We start from the raw sequence: 15,946 nt of genomic DNA on the forward strand, positions 1-15,946 counted from the left end.
AGAGAAGCCTCCCCGGGACCTCTGGACCCCGCCCCGGGCACCCTGGGGCCCCCAGGGGCCAATGAATCCAGACAGGCCTGGGGAGGCTCCCTGGACACAACGGAACCCCGTCCCAGGCCTTTGGCAGTGCCGCAGGCCGGGGGATGGGGCCCAGGGCCGGAGACCCCGACCCGGGGCCCAGCCGGGCCCCTGGACCCAGCCGGGGCTCCCAGGCCCGCAGGCGCAGGGGAAGCCTCCCCGGGCCCTCCGGAGCCACGTGGCAGGACCCCAGACGGAGCCCGGGGCGGGGAGGCCATCCTCCCCGGGGCCCCCAGGGGCCAATGAACCCAGACAGGCCTGGGGAGGCTCCCCGGACACAACGGAACCCCGTCCCAGGCCTTTGGCAGTGCAGCAAGCCGGGGGACGGGGCAGGACCCCAGACGGAGCCCGGGGCGGGGAGGCCGCCCTCCCCGGGGCCGGGGGACGGGGTCCGGGGCCGGAGACCCCGACCCGGGGCCCGGCCGGGCCCCTGGAGCCAGCCGGGGCTCCCAGGCCCGCAGGCGCAGGGGAAGCCTCCCCGGACCATCCGGACCCCTTGTCCCGGGCACCCTGCCACGCGGCAGTCCCCGGGACAGGACCGGGGCAGCATCCGGGCCCGTCCAGCTGCCGGCTGAGGACCGAGAGGGGTCCCAGAGTACCCTGTCCCTAGTAATCCGGAGGAAGGCTACATAGCGGTAGGGCTCCCGCCTTAACCATGGGCTCGGTGGGCTCTCTGCTTCCCGGGGGCTGGGGGACAGCGGCTGGGACTCGGGCACAGGGAGGACCGACGGAGCTCTCGGGCCCGGGCGCCCCGGGGGTAGGACTTCCCGGGACCCGTGGAGCCCGTCCCTGGGCTCTTTGCCACGCCGCGGGCCGGAGGAGTGAAGCCTGGGAGGATGTTGCCCGGGCTTGGCCCATCTGGTCCCCGCCTGAGAACCGCAATCCCCAGGAGGGGTGTCCCGGCATACCCTGCCCCTACTAATCCAGAGGAAGGCTACCCACCTTTCTTGTAACCCTCGCGCTCCGAGTGACGGAGGGGACCCTAGGCGCGGACGCGCCCGGCCTCCTGGAGCCTTGGCTGGGATCCACGAGGCGAATGGACCCTCATCGGGACTTCCAGGCCGGCCCGGCCATCTGGTCGCCCCATTGGAAAGCATTGCGCGCGACCAGATGGCCGAGGGAAAGGTGCGACCAGATGGCCGGGACCGAAAGGACACCCAGCTGCCCACACCGAGCCATAGCGGTAGGGCTCCCGCCTGCCCTTGCAGGGCTCCGGGGCTCTGCACCATGGTCCCTTGTCCCGGGCAGATGGACACTTGGCAGGCCGCAGGACGTGGGATCCCAGGCCATGACCAAAAATCAGGAGGCCCGGGGCCGGTCCCTGCTTCTCAACGCAGCCAGGCCGGGGAGATAGGGGAGCCTGCCCAAGCACTGAGGGACCCCACGGTCCCTCAGGTTGTGCGCTCGTTTTCCACATTTTTTTTTCAAAATTCCGCGAAGAGGCATTCCGCAAATTCCGCCCAGCCCTACGTAAGATACTAGAAGGCAACCGGTTCGAGCACAAAATGTCTCTCAAACGACACTTTCTGCATGAACCCGTCTCCCAGGGCTGAAAATGAAGTGAAATAACATAATGAGAAATTTCAGGAAACTTCGCAAATTTCAGGTAACAGAAAAGTCTCAAATTTCGCCGAGGTCGAACACAAAACCCATTTCCATAGTTCACTGGAAGCCATTAGCTAGCACGGCAGCTAGCACGGGGCGAGCTCTAGTTTCTACTCAGAACCATACAAACTGGTAAGATAGCTTAGTGGGTTTTGGACCCACTGCAGACATCTCACACGACTGAATCACGTCAAGCCAAGCTCAACATTTCATCATTTCAAGGGGAGTAAAAGAAGCACAACTGAGCTAAGTAATCCCATAGTTACATCTGTTACTGAAAGTGCAAGAGACAGCACGATCAGGATGTGCACAATAGAATGGCTAATAGCGATATTTGAATGTGCTTCTTGAAGTAAGCTTTCTGTACAAACAGGGTGCTGCTAATCTACAATAAAAAACGGATATAAAAATATTATTAATTTATTTTTAACCAGACTCACAAAGGTTGATGAATATTTGTATTATATGATTTTTTAATTTGTATTTTAAATAGCACCAGTACCAAACAGGTGGGGAGCAAGGATTATCAAAATTTGCACAAGTGATAAATAACATAGTGTAAATCGGCTCCAGGTGCAAGAATGTTCAAAAATACAGTTTGAAAATGTACATCCTTCTGTTTTCTATGGTGCATGCCGTGTTACTGAATTCAATGTGTTACTGACTTTTCCCAGCCCTTTGGGCACTAAATGTTGTTGCCACACAGAAACCTCTGCCTCTCCAAAATTACCTCTGGTCATAGGGTATCCTGTCCCCCACTAAGCATTAGACTTGAATTGCCTTGTGCCCTCTTACCTATCACCCTGACAGCTCTTGATGGAGGTAACACTCCATGACATTGAAAAGGATAACTTAACTTAACTTACTTTATTTGTGCATAGTTACCAAAACCCATTGCAATACAATCCTTAAAAAAGTTGAAGTAAAAAAAGAAAAAGAAAAGTTTAAAAAACAAATATCCAGTGTTTTTTCATTAGCCATTGTCACCTTTTTTTAGCACTATGTGATAGGAAGAGAGATATCTTCAAGTAAAATCAGTTAAAATCCAAGATATAAAAGTGCTGTACAGTTTAAAATCAGAGTTAATAGTACTGGCAATGATGAAAGTCATCAGTTCGCAAGGTAAAGTGCAGTGCAATCATCGCTTATTGGCTCCTGCCAGACTTGCCCATAGCCCAGTGTCATATTGCGCCTGTTCTTCAATTGTTTGTGCCTGTTCCGAGTTTATTTAATAAAGTGATAGTGGTTCCTCCTTAGTGTGGTCAGGAAAAAAACATCTTCCCATCTGCAGGCCACCAAGCAACTCCAGAGATGCATCTTTATGTTAAATATATACAAGTTTCGGCATTTTTGGGCATTTTTTGTTCGGCCAGCATGAGGTATTTTACCAGTCTACAGTTCAGTTGTGTGTTATCCGGGTTTAGGCAGGCCAGCACCGTTTGCCTCTTGGTGCAGATGCCTTTCTGCTTAAGGGGTGCTTTTAGGAGCTGTAGCCGTTCTTGATGCAATTCGTTGCATGAACAAATTAGATGTAAAATATCTCCTTGCCTTGTGTTACACAGCCTGCACGTGTCTTGTACTGTTGCCCTCAGTCATGGTCGAAGATGCAGAGCACACAGAAGGATGCCCAATCTATGCCTTAGAAAATTCATTTTTATAGCTTTGGGGTAGCCTTGATTAAAGAATGTTTGTGGTGCAAGTGATTTGTAGGAGTTCAAGGTCATCCAGGCATGAGATCTATTTGCGAAGTTTGCCTTGTCCTCCACCAGGGAAGTTTGTTTTATGCATTTCCAGACCAGTTAAAGGTTAGATGGCCAAATTATGTGTCCCAGAGTTCCTTGAGCCTGGTGGTTTCCAGGGCTATCAGAAGATAGCTTCTTCGCTTGGGAGGATTCCCTGTTCTGGATGTCATGCCACAGCAGATGATTTAGCGTGTTTGTAGTGGCGCTTCTGATCTTATGCCAGCAGATGATGTAAGATTCTTGCCTGGCCATGACTTGTTGTGAGAGACCGAACTCCAGCCTTATTTGAGCCTGTGAAGTGTAGTGCGGGAGGCAGAACATGGTCCAATATGGTTTCACTAAATGACATTGAAAAGGATAAGATGAGTATGGGTTGAGCTTTGCCTCTGGAACTACATCTCCAATAAGAGAAAAGCAGTTTATTATTATTATCATTTGTATTGTGCTCAAATCCCCTTCTGTCCATGGCACTTCTGACATTCCCCCTGACTCTTTCCTCTCTCGTCTCACTGCTTTCTCCCCTCGCCGTCATGCCTTCATTATGGGTTTAGGCAACTGTGTGACCCTTTCGAAGGTTTTCCTTTGTAAGCCTACCTTTACATAGGTCTTAAAAAATATGATTTGTTTTCGATGATGGGGTATTTATTAGAACTCCATGTTCTTAGAGCTACTGATTATTGTGTAAATGTGGAGTCAATTATGCTCTTATTTTTCAATACTCTGTTTGCTAATGAACTGCTTCAACAAAGTTGAGAAAAAGAAAAATGGCAAATTGTGTAGAGGTGATCTCATCTTATTGCTGAAATTCAAAAAGGTTCAACCAATACAACCAATAAAGTTTCATAATGTCCTTGTACAACTGGACGTCAGATGGATGGCCTTTTCATAACAAGAATAAGCCCAGGAAAGTGGACCAATTTAAATTCCATTCAAATAGTTGAGTAAAGAGTTCAACTTTCTTGCAAGTAGTCTGAAGGTAGAGTTGGCCTTAACAATAATTTTCTCAAACATCAGGCATCTTCATAATCATTGCTAACTGAACCACGGCAATCAATGGCTAGTCTTAATGAGATCTCATTAAAAAACAGTCCTTCATGATGGACTTTCTCCAAAAGAAGCAGATTCGGGGATCACTACTCTCTTTTTGGGTATATTACTCTTCATATGCAGTCCGACCTGCAAGGCCATTCTCATTTTCTCCCTTCCATTTTTTGCTGTTGCCTCATGTGTTTTTGCTGGTTATAGATGCTTTGGGTACTGTGCCACTGCTGTTCAGTGCCACAGTGCAAGTGCTTCCTATGGTAAATTGATGTATGGATTAGTGACTCCATGATTGGCTTGATTGGTTTACTTGTCAGACCCTAGTATAGTGCAATGCGTGTGCCCAGGACTTGTAACCAATGCAGCTGGTGGGCTTGCAGCACTGATTGTGCCACCCACCGGAGCAGCTTGTAAGGTGCGTCTCAGGTCTGCCATTGCAGAGCCTGTGTGCAGTCTGGTACTGCAATGCTGACTGGGCAAGTGCACTCGCTTGCCAGTCCCTAAACCTTCCCTTTTATACATATTAGTCACCCCTATGGTAGGCCCAAGTGCAGGGTGCATTGTAGGTAAAAGGTAGGACATGCCATGGTGTGTGTGGCATGTTCTAATAGTGAATTACAGCCATTTTCGTTTTTCACTATTGCAATGCTACCTGTTCTCCATAGGCCAGAATGGGCAGTTTGGTTATTACATTTTATAATCCAAACGGACTCAGGAAACATGGTAGAAATTCGAGTTTAGTATGCCTGAACTCAGAATGATAAAATACATCTTTTAGTGAAGTTGGTTTTAACATTCTGTGTTTGAAAATGCCACTTTTAGAAAGTAGGCATTTTCTTGTCTAACCATCCAAACCTGCCTCTGCTAGGTTGTGTATTCCTTGTCTGGAGTTTGAGTGACAGGGCTGGGGGATTCCAGGAGACTGGGTGGGTCAGTCCAGTGGTGAATAGAGAGCTCTGCATCTAGATGGGAGGGAGGAGTTGCACCTGGGACCTGAATAGGGCTGGGCCTTCCCTCCACAATGCTGGCTCCACCTCCTGTGGTGTGTCTGATGTCCCTGCCCTGCACTGTGAAAGGAAAGAAGGAGACATGTTAACAAAGTGCTCCAGGACTGACCAGAACTGGTTTGGACAAGGCAAAGGCCTCTCTGCCTTCAGAGAACAAAGGGAAAAGGAGTATAAATATTGGGACCCAGGCCCAAGAACTTTACATCACTTCTGGGAATCAAGACAAACCTTTGCTGAGGAGAAGAACCAGGAAGCTGAAGGGGGAGACTACCCCTGTGCTGTGTGTTTGGGGGTTGGCCTGCAGTGGTTGCTTCATTGCCAAAGAGAGGAGAAAAGGACTGAGTGTGCTTTCTATCAACTTGAAGAAGAATCTTCAAGGGCTTGAACTAGAGCTTGCCTCCTGCCTGAAGTCTCAGGGATATAAGACTTCACAAACCAGCTCCCCCCTGAATTCTCTTGCTGGGAACTGAAGTGCCTGCTGTAGTGCTGGGCCTTCTGAGAAACTGTGTGTCGCTGGGAGCTGGAAGCGCGACGCAACAACGAGAAGCGTGTCGCAGCCGCTATCATCGCATCGCCGAGGAAGCGAGCCGCCGCTGCCGCTGTCATCATCGCATCGCCGAAGCACGGCGCATCGCCGGAGAAGCGGGACACTGCCACAGAGGTCATCGTCGCATCACCGGAGAAGCGCGTCGCAGGGCCTGTCGTGACTCCAAAGATCATCGAGTCGCCGCACGGCTGTCGGGCGTGTCGCATCACACCAACGTTGTCGCATCGCAGCCAAGATGCAATTTTGTCGCATCGCACCGGAGGAGAGGATCACATCGAGGTGCCAGCGTGTCGCATTGCACCGGAGAGCGGTAAGAAACCGACGCATCAATTCCCCACACAGTAAGGAAGCGAGCATCAACTCCCCTGCGCAGCAGTAAGGAACCAACGCATCCACTCCCCTGCATGTAAGGAACCAACGCATCACCTTCCCTGCAACCCTTTTATTTTCTCTGCGCTACGCATCTAAGGTACATTGAGAGTAAAGTGTCGCATTTACAACTTGAGAGAACTGAGCTATTTTATAACATTTAAGAGGGTATTTTTTAGGACAGCATTGTGGATTTTTGTCGTCTGGTCTTGTGTTAAGTCTATATAAAAATACTTATTTTTATAATACAACCTGTGTGGTGTCCATGTGTAGTGTTGTCACTGTATTACTGTATGTGTTCACAAATGCTTTACGCACTGCCTCTGAGATAAGCATGGCTGCTCGTGCCAAGCCTCTGAGATAAGCATGGCTGCTCGTGCCAAGCTAACAAGGGGGTGAGCAGGGGTTATTTTGGGAGTGTGGCTCCTTACCCTGACTAGACGCAAGGGTCCCTATTTGTTACAGGTACCTACCATTGCCAACTAGAGACCCTCAAATCTAACAGTAGTGCTGCATAAATAATTTTTACATTGTCTCTAAGATAAGCCTGACTGCTTTCGTACCAAACTACCAGAGGCTTGAGCACAGGTTAATATGGGGTTTGCTTTTGTCTCTTGTCTAACTCTGTCAGAGATTGTGGTTACTGCTTGAGAAGGGTTTCACCCCCTCAACCAGTACTCCAATATCCAACACCATTTATGTATGTATGTGTGTTTGTAAAGCTAAACAAAGCTGCAGTACAATGGTGTGCTGTTTAGTGATTGGGGGTACATGCAACAGTGTTAGGTCAGGAAGTCAGAAAAATTACTAAGTCCAAAAGTCACTCCAGATCTCTCTCATAGCTCCCAGGTTCTCTAGGAAGGCTTTGATGATTGAGATCTCCCTCCAGTCAGTGCTCCTACAGTGTTCAGTGCATTTAACCCCTAACTCTGCAGTGGGTTCTCCCACACACAATGGAGCTCTTCTTCACGTTTTGTGTTGCTTCAGCCTGCCAACTGACGACTGGAGAGCATTCCAGTCCCTGGGTGTAAGTGGGGAGCAGACCGAAAGCAAACATTCCTTTTGTTCTGTTCTGGTGTCTCCAAAGACACAGGAGAGCGCCTGGTGATGTGGTCTTACTTTTTTCAGTTGACCTCTACACTTAATCACTTCAAAATTCCCTACAAAATGCAGCACTTTTACTCAACACTTCCTGATTCAGTCTTACAGAAATGAGGAACTATCCCCTCTTGTTGTCTTCTTGTTTTTGAGACCAGTTTGCCCATCTGCTGTGGACAAAAACACATTTCTGAGTTACTGCTCTGGTTATAAAAGCTTCTATTACTTGTGCCTCATTTTAGCTTCTTCATGTGAAAAGGAAGGATGCTTCCCTATTGCTCTAATGCAGGTGTCTCCAACCTTTTCTGTAGTGAGAGCTACTTCTGATCAGTGAAAATCATTGTGAGCTACTGAAGGCCAAGCCACTTGTGCAATGAGGACAGGGAGCCCCTTCAGAATCTTTTATTCCATTATTTGAGCAGAATTTCTAGGAAAGCCAGAAGGCCTGTTAGAAGTGAACAAAACTGGCCGTTATTATAGGTTGAATGGCAAAGGGGTGATTTAACAGTTTCCACACCACAATGGAACCAATTATGAGTAAAACCCCATGGATAGAGGAATTATTATGTGGGGCTGGCTTGTCTGTCCCTAAAATCCAATGGAATCCCTTATTCCATCCAGGGTTTCCAGGTTCCATTGCCTCTCTGTAGGACATGAATTATCTCTGCCCTGTGGAGACAAACGCCTGCCTTCCTTGTGTAATTACGAAAGGGAGCTGAATGACGGATTAAGGCATCTATCCCAGAAGTTTGACACCGGGTCCACGCACAATGCCTCCATAGATAAAGTGTAATGAGACAAATTTTATGAGATACTAAATTCAATACATGTTTTACAAATGTCCTTTGGCAAAAATCCAAATGGATTTAAGATTTAATTGATCCCGTCTGTGTACTAAATTAATCACAGATACACAGCATACAGTGTAGTTTAGAATTAAAAAATGTATCGTTGTATGTCGTTCTTTACACATAGCCACTAGGCACTGTGTAAGGGTGTGTGGTGGTGATAAGCCAGCACAATGACACAATGTCAATGTCTAAAAATGTACTTGTATTGTCACTTTGTAGCATCTTTTAAAGTCACACTCTTGCCTGGCTGAATTAGTGGCTACATTTTCTTCACTTATAAAAAGTGCAGGTGAGAGTTAAACTATCCTTGTTAAAAACACAAGGGGTTCTGGAAAAAGTAGACAGGATAGAAGGTTCAAAATGGAGGTACAAATGTCAAAATATTTTGGTTTTCAGAAGAGGCAGATGGATGACTGCAGCATTCCACTCTCGGTCAAACTAGGAATGGACCATCAATCATGCCCAGGAACCCAGGTGCTAACCCAGGAGAGAGTCCATCTGCAAAGGCCATGTACTTTCCCCATTTCATGCTCTCATCACTCCTAGTAGGGCCATCCCGGCACTGGCGGAAGGAAAGAATATCCATTAAATGGACTGTGGTGGGAGCAACACTGTATAAGGAAGAGAAAACACAGAACCAGGAGACAGAGGGAGAAGAGAAGAGGTGGGAAGGTCGTAGGTGGGTGGAATGCAGCCCTGCTGATGTCCTTTCCTCTCTTACCATAATCTTTCTTGCAGTACTTCCTCAGGTTCATGTGAACCCGGCTGTGGGAGGGCTTGCAGTACGTCTGACATTCCGTTCCTAGTCAGAAATCATAAAAAACACAAATTAGCAGGAAAAGTGCCAATTTCAACCATTCCTGTGGTCAGCATTAAGTTACCAATCCCGCAACTATATTAAATTACAGTAATATATGTGAGTGTTCCCTTCTGTGTGTTCAAATAAAATTCTGTTTGGACGGTCGCAGCTCAACCACAAGCAAATTCACCCAATTTCCTACAGTAGTTGCCCCTCTGCCACATCTGGACGCCCTCCTACCTGTGTTCCACTCCAGAGGGGACGCCACTGTGGTTGGGATGACTTCCTGAATCCCTGGAAGAGAGAAAGACAAGAGTGGGACAATCTGAGACATGAGTCCATCATGGCAGGATATCCATCTATAGATGATCTGCACAGCCTGAGGTGCTCCTCTCAGGCACTCTCAGTCCTGGCCTTCATTTAACCACCCTGATGTCTGGAATGTTACATCAAATCAGTGTTATAGTGTAGAACATTTCTGTTTGAAATTCTGCTAATTAAATAATTAAATGCAGAGACGTTCCACAGAAGCGTAGAGATCCCCGTTTAACCTGCAGTTTACTGGTTATGATTCCAATTGTGCTAACTTGGCGTTTCATCCTTCAGGGATTCAATGACATGACTACAAAGGGCCACATTAGGTAAACATTGCACTGGTGCAAAAAAGCCAAACAAACGCTTTTCACACAAGCCTTGGTGTTCGCATAATGGAGAAACAGATGTTCTTCGAGTTCACAATATGTAAATATTTTTGCACCAGAGAACAAACGTGGGAACCAGACTAGGAAACCCTTGTAAAACCTAAATATGACACGTTTAATGGTCATAAATAATTATGTGCATTTTTATAGTTTTTTTATTGAAAAAAAATGTTGACCACCCGAGGACACTAATTTCTGGAGGAAAGAAATGGCCATGGAAGAGAGTGATTTTGCTACAATCTTAGGGGGCGTTTTATACACTCTAAATAGAGCAGATGAGGCATCTGTCAGATTTTAGTAGACGCCCTTCATGTACCAGGCTCCAAATAACCCCCTTTACTCAATTTCTGAATATTGGGAATAATACTAAAGTACTGTAAATTTGCACAGATTATTACCAAGTAATCATAAAACACTTATGTGAAATTGTTTTGCTTCATTTTTGACATGGGCTCCATTCAATAACACATACCTAGTGTGGAATTTATTACAATTTATTCCATTCCTTTATTTATTTTTAATATTTATATAGCACACACCTAGCCAGGAGGACAGTGGAACACTTTATACATAAAATGAGAGCATAGAGACATTGTCACAAAAGAGCAGTAGTATTAGGGGGAACATGGAGTTTACTATTAACATGGAAGGCAAAAAAAGGAGGTGCATACTTTGATCCTTTTGGAACGCAAGGAGACCAGGATCTATTCTGATGTGGCCAGCGATGGAGTTGCAGAGTCTTGGAGCAAGGCATGAAAAGAGCTGCTTTGAGATTTTAACTATTCTGGCTTTAGGGATTCAGAGAATGAGTTGGTTCCTGTTTCTGGTATTTTGTTGGACACCTGAGAGTTAGAGGGTGTTATTCAAGTAAGATGAAATGCCGCTGTGAATTGTCTCAGGAGTCATGCAAGCAATCTTGAAATTGATTCTGGACTCTCAAGCGGAAGCCCATGAAGTTGTTTTAGGATGAAATTGATGTAATCTGACTTTTTGCCTCCTGTAATCAGCCAAGCAGCAGCATGAAGGTTTAGCTTATAGCTGCATGCTAAAATGGGCCAGTACTGTGACTGTGAAATCCAAGGGTACATGAAGACTGTTAGCTTCCTAGGGAGAGGTAGCTGATAGGAGGCAGGTGGAGGTAGGCTTGTGATATGATCATTAAGAGAAGGTTTTGATTAATCATGCAGTAGAGTGACTATGGCCCGCATTACGATGGCGGTCGGATGAGTGTCTGACTGCCATCGTTTCAGGCTCAAGACCGCCTGACAAGGTGTCGGCAGTCCCGACAGCCCTATTACAATATGACTGCCGTGCCGGTGGGCGTAAACATCTTGTTTTCCATTGTGGCTTGTGCTTCAGCCTCGAAAATGGCCGGAACACAAGCCGCAATAAAAAAATAGATGTTTTTGAACATCCATGCACCATGTGGCTGGCACCATGTGGTGCATTATGCCTTCCGCACGGTGCATGTATGTTTGAGAGGGCACCACATGTGCCCCATGGCCCACATACCAGAGGCCCATGGAGGATAGGGGCCACCATGTAAAGGTAGAGGGAAATAGATATTGTAATCTCTATGGCAGTGTCTGTGCAGGCACTGCCACCGTTGTAGGGATTACAGTCCGACTGCCACCCCGATGGGCTCCTTGAGCCTGTCAGAGGCGGCGGTTTTTCCCAACACCCAAATCGCTCCAACTGCCGGCATTATAATCCAGCGGTCAGACCGATACTCTGGATGTTGGGCGGACTGCCACAGACGGCCTGACGGTGGCAGTGCAAATGACATTGTAATCGGGCCCTATGTTGTGCCCAAGGATGGATAACTTCCAGGAGGAGGATGTTGTGGACAGGTGAGGAGACACTGGAGAATAGGAGTGGGTATTCCATTCTCATGGGATTATGTTCAGAGAGTGAAGACATCCAGTAGGTTACATTCTCTACAAACATATTTAAAATTGTTATACTGTTGGGTCTGAGATTAAAGTTGAGTATCATAAGAGTGGTGGCAAATGCAGATAAATTTATCTTGAGTTAATGTGGTCAGCGGTTCTTTAATCCTTACTAAATAGGTTGCAACGATGGTGCACCATTCTTTGGACTGATGTACAATTTTACATAGTTAGAACCATGCTTATAAATAAGAGTATTTCTCCAAATGGTGTACAATGTGCTTGTATAATCCTCATCATTTTCTTATTATTATTATTATTAGTAGAATTATAGCTAGTAGTTGTAGTCGTAGTAGTAGTATCTAATGGATAATTGTGTATTATGTTGCAACATTGCCGTAAAGTGTTTCTGGTGACCACATTTGTTAAGATTGCATATTACCTGTAATGTATTTGACATTTTTTTTTTGATGCACATTGCATAAAAGGCCTTTTTTTTAAATAAACAGGAACATCATGTTTTTTTAAAACAATACATTAGAGACTGGAACCTACGATTTAGATATTTGAAGTAAAAAGACAGGAAAGTGTTTAAGTTATTCAAACATTGGGGTTTTAGTCAATTAATGTTTTGATGATTTAAGAAACACATGCCCTCTATTGAAGCTTTACAGTGGACCCTGAAATTAGAATATCCTGACTATATTTACCTTGAGGAAGCAGGTTAAACAAATGCCTCCTATTTCATGAAATTCCAAAATTCACAACAATGGTGCCAAATCCACACATTTTGTAAAAAGTTACTTGGGTATAATATTATCCTTGCGAACTTTTGTTTTGAATTAACTGTGTGTTGTGCAATACAATCTGGCACAGGTAAAAAACATAATTGAAATAAGACAGAAGGTTGATAAAAAACAAATAGAGGAAAAAGGCTTGGGAATCCTCCATCTGATGTGGACTAAGTATGTCATAACCTGATCCTTGTCATAGGAAAACACATATAGGGGCGTTGACCCTGAGATGATTTGGTCAGAGGCACAGAAGGTGCACATAGAAGGCACCGGTGAGGTTCAGCAGTCAGACTTTATTGAGTGTCATAAATAAGAGCACAGCTTTCAATCAGTGACTTACAGAGGGTGTATTATGGTGCTTGGTAGTGACAGGTGTGGCAGAGTATTTTGTTTACCTTCTGCTATGCGGAGTTATCTGTACGTTTAATACATTTAATCTATTCACAACTTATACTTTCGAATTCCTTATGCATGTACTCATTTGAAAATTCAGAGGAAAAAGGTGAGTGTTCAGGTGCATGCACGGGGAAAACAGTAAACACCAACTAAGTAGGAATGCGGAGAATTTCCCAAAACGACTGACTCACAATTAACCCATTTATCTGAGCACCTAACCTTTAACCTAAATTAGCCATATACAAGGTTTGCAAACAATTGTGTTAGTAGTACTGTAAAGCGTAGCAATGTGTGGAGGTTTCAGGCGTGACTATGGAAAAGAGCGGAAAGTGTGCGAACATTGGGGGGAGATGTGAATATAAAATAATTTACCAAATGTGTAATTTGCCTATTTTCAGAAACATACAATGTATACAAATGTGTACATACACTGCACAAACATAAATCACCCTCCTTGAGAATACCATTCAGCTCCACACACTGATTTTGAAATGCATACTGTCCACTTGGAACTAAAAGAAATATTTGTGAAGAGTAACCCCGAGCGTAGACCTCCGCTCCGCCCGCGGAGTGTGCAGAGATTTGCCTTCTCCACATTTCGTGGAGAACGCAAATCTCCGCACACTCCGCAGCGGAGCGAAGTTGGCCAGCCCCCGCCTCCACCCCCCATTATAAAAAGTAATTAAACATTATTAAAAAATACATTTAAAACCACTTACCTGGCATGCAGCGCCCTCCTCCTCTTCTTTGCCCTATCGGTAATCCTTGCGAAAACTGAGCATGCGCACGCGCATGCGCATTTCTCAAAAGGAATGCGCATGTGCAGGCTCGCGCGCATGTGCAGTTCTCACAAGGATTAGTGAGACGGCGAAGAAGAGGAGGGCAGCCTGGGCACGCCGCATGCCAGGTGAGTGGTTTTAAATTTATTTTTTAATAATGTTTAATTACTTTTTATAATGGGGGGTAGGGGCGGGTGGCGTAGTGGAGAGGAGTTTGTTTGCAACTCCGTGGACCTCTGCGTAGCCCAGCTACGCACACTACACCCGGGGTTAGTGAAGAGCCCAACTAGTTCATATCCTGCACATGCATGGACACAAATTGCATGCTGCGGCTTATTGTGAATAATGCAGGAATCACTAGATATTTGTCATTTTCCAGAAACAGGAGTAGTGTATGTCTGGAAATTGAAAAGGGGTGTATACACTTCTATTATCTTTTAAGGCATTTGTGTGCTCTTTACTTGGCCTCATTGTTCTTTTCATCTCTCTGTTGGGTGGAACCTTATTAGGCATCAGCTTCATTCTGAGTGTGCCCAACATATGGGCCAATAATTGTGGTTATTTGGCACGAGCCTCATTATAAATGCAACCAATATTTGGATCAACAGTAGAGATGAGTGGGTAGAGCTGACTACCCTCATCTTCACCGTGCAGGATATTTGGTTCAAAACTTCACCAACCTCAACCACATCAACCTCGCAAAAAGCTGGCAATGCCTTTCTTTTCTCTTTTTGAGGCTGACAAGTGAATTCTCCCAAATCATATTCTGCAGGAAAATTCCCGTTCTGCAACAGAGACATTATGCAGTGAAAGTCTGCTCGAAAAGGTGTGTGTGGATCAAAAACTTCTCAACTTCACAAAGTCAGAATTTGTAATTCAAGCAGCCATACTTGATCCTATGGGCAGTCAGGCAAGAGACCCTTTGGTAACCTGGCACCTTATGGGATTCACCAATGAATGCATGTCTCTCCAAGTATACATGGCCATCTGTTTAATCCTGGTTTCACTGCGGGCAGAGGCGATTGTGATAGTGTACTGCCATCACATGAGTCGATGGCCATGATCTAGTGATAGAAACAGTGAATAGATTTTTGCTTTTACATTCTTCTGGAAAGCGCCCCCTCTATGGTACAGCTAGCTAAAACGAAGGACTATATTAACTCTTTTCATTAATGCCTATAGGCCCTGTGTTTTTGCTTCATGGGCTTCAGCATGTTGCGCAGGTGAGTGGGTAAGTACGGTTCCAGGCTCGTCCAATACCAATGTCACTGTGAGATAGTGCAACCGTTAACTACAGTAGGGGCTCCTGGAGGGCGGTGGGGCAGGGCGGGGGAGGAAAGGGTTGGGGATAGTAAACTCCGTCATACGGCTGAACGGAGGTAAGTACTTAAATAAATAAATAAAACGAATTACTTTGTGCACGCGGCGTTGCAGCGTGCACAGTGTAATTTGTTTTATATATTTATGTACTTACCTCCGGTCGGCCGTATGCTGGAATTTACTATCCCCACCTTGCCCCTCCCCCGCCCCGCCGCACCGCTCTGCAGCACTCTCTCCAGGAGCCGCTACTGGTTAACTACTGTGCCACTGAGTCGAAACCTATCATTGTTCTCTGGAAATTGTGTGTTACAGACAGAATTATTGATTCAAGAGCAGTTACACTTGTTTTTTGTTAATTGATGTGTTCTGTAGTGTGGTACAGACCTAGGAACCCCAGGGCACTACCGACTATAAAATATAGTGTACGCATCCTATGTTAGTGGGAGACCACTGACAGAACTGAGGGTGCTTGTACCCTGCTGTGACATCACAATGGTGTACAACTAAGGTTTATGCTCTTGTTGCATCACACCCCTCGACACTAACTTTTTTCTTGCTGCCTACTGAAAGATTGAATGTCAATATGTCACCCATCGACCCCGGGTTCCTGCACCGGCGCAAGGGAAGTTGTGGAAGAGACTCACTCTGGTCTCAAACGACCACAGGAAGGGACTGGAACTAAAGCTCTTGCATATTCCGGTCGCACCCCTGATCCCCACATATTTGGGAGCAGTTCTCGAGTGGCCAGTGCTGTTCCGCTCTGCTGCTTTCCACTAATTTAGCCAGCATTTCTACGAACCTGAGGAAGGGCTAGGATGGCAAGTGTTGTGGCATTACACATTGCACCAGCTCCACCATCATCCTAAGTGTGAATAGCCGCATGAGAAGCAAGGGATCTCTGCCATGCTCAGCTACAGCTCCCCCTGTCTG

General features: G+C 46.1%; 1 protein-coding gene across 1 annotated transcript in view; it reads right to left on the reverse strand.

Annotated features, from left to right (window-relative positions):
• The window catches only part of LOC146809682 (netrin-1-like), a 250,479-nt gene that overhangs the window by 16,328 nt on the left and 218,205 nt on the right, over window positions 1–15,946 (reverse strand). The window contains exons 5-6 of the mRNA XM_085616529.1: window positions 9,378–9,431; window positions 9,060–9,140 (exon numbers count right to left, since the gene is read on the reverse strand). Of these exons, the coding sequence (XP_085472655.1) occupies window positions 9,060–9,140; window positions 9,378–9,431 (135 nt within the window). The remainder of the gene's footprint in view (window positions 1–9,059; window positions 9,141–9,377; window positions 9,432–15,946) is intronic.

The sequence above is a fragment of the Triturus cristatus genome, chromosome 7, assembly GCF_964204655.1.
Source record: "Triturus cristatus chromosome 7, aTriCri1.1, whole genome shotgun sequence".
In the NCBI taxonomy this organism is placed as follows: domain Eukaryota; kingdom Metazoa; phylum Chordata; class Amphibia; order Caudata; family Salamandridae; genus Triturus; species Triturus cristatus.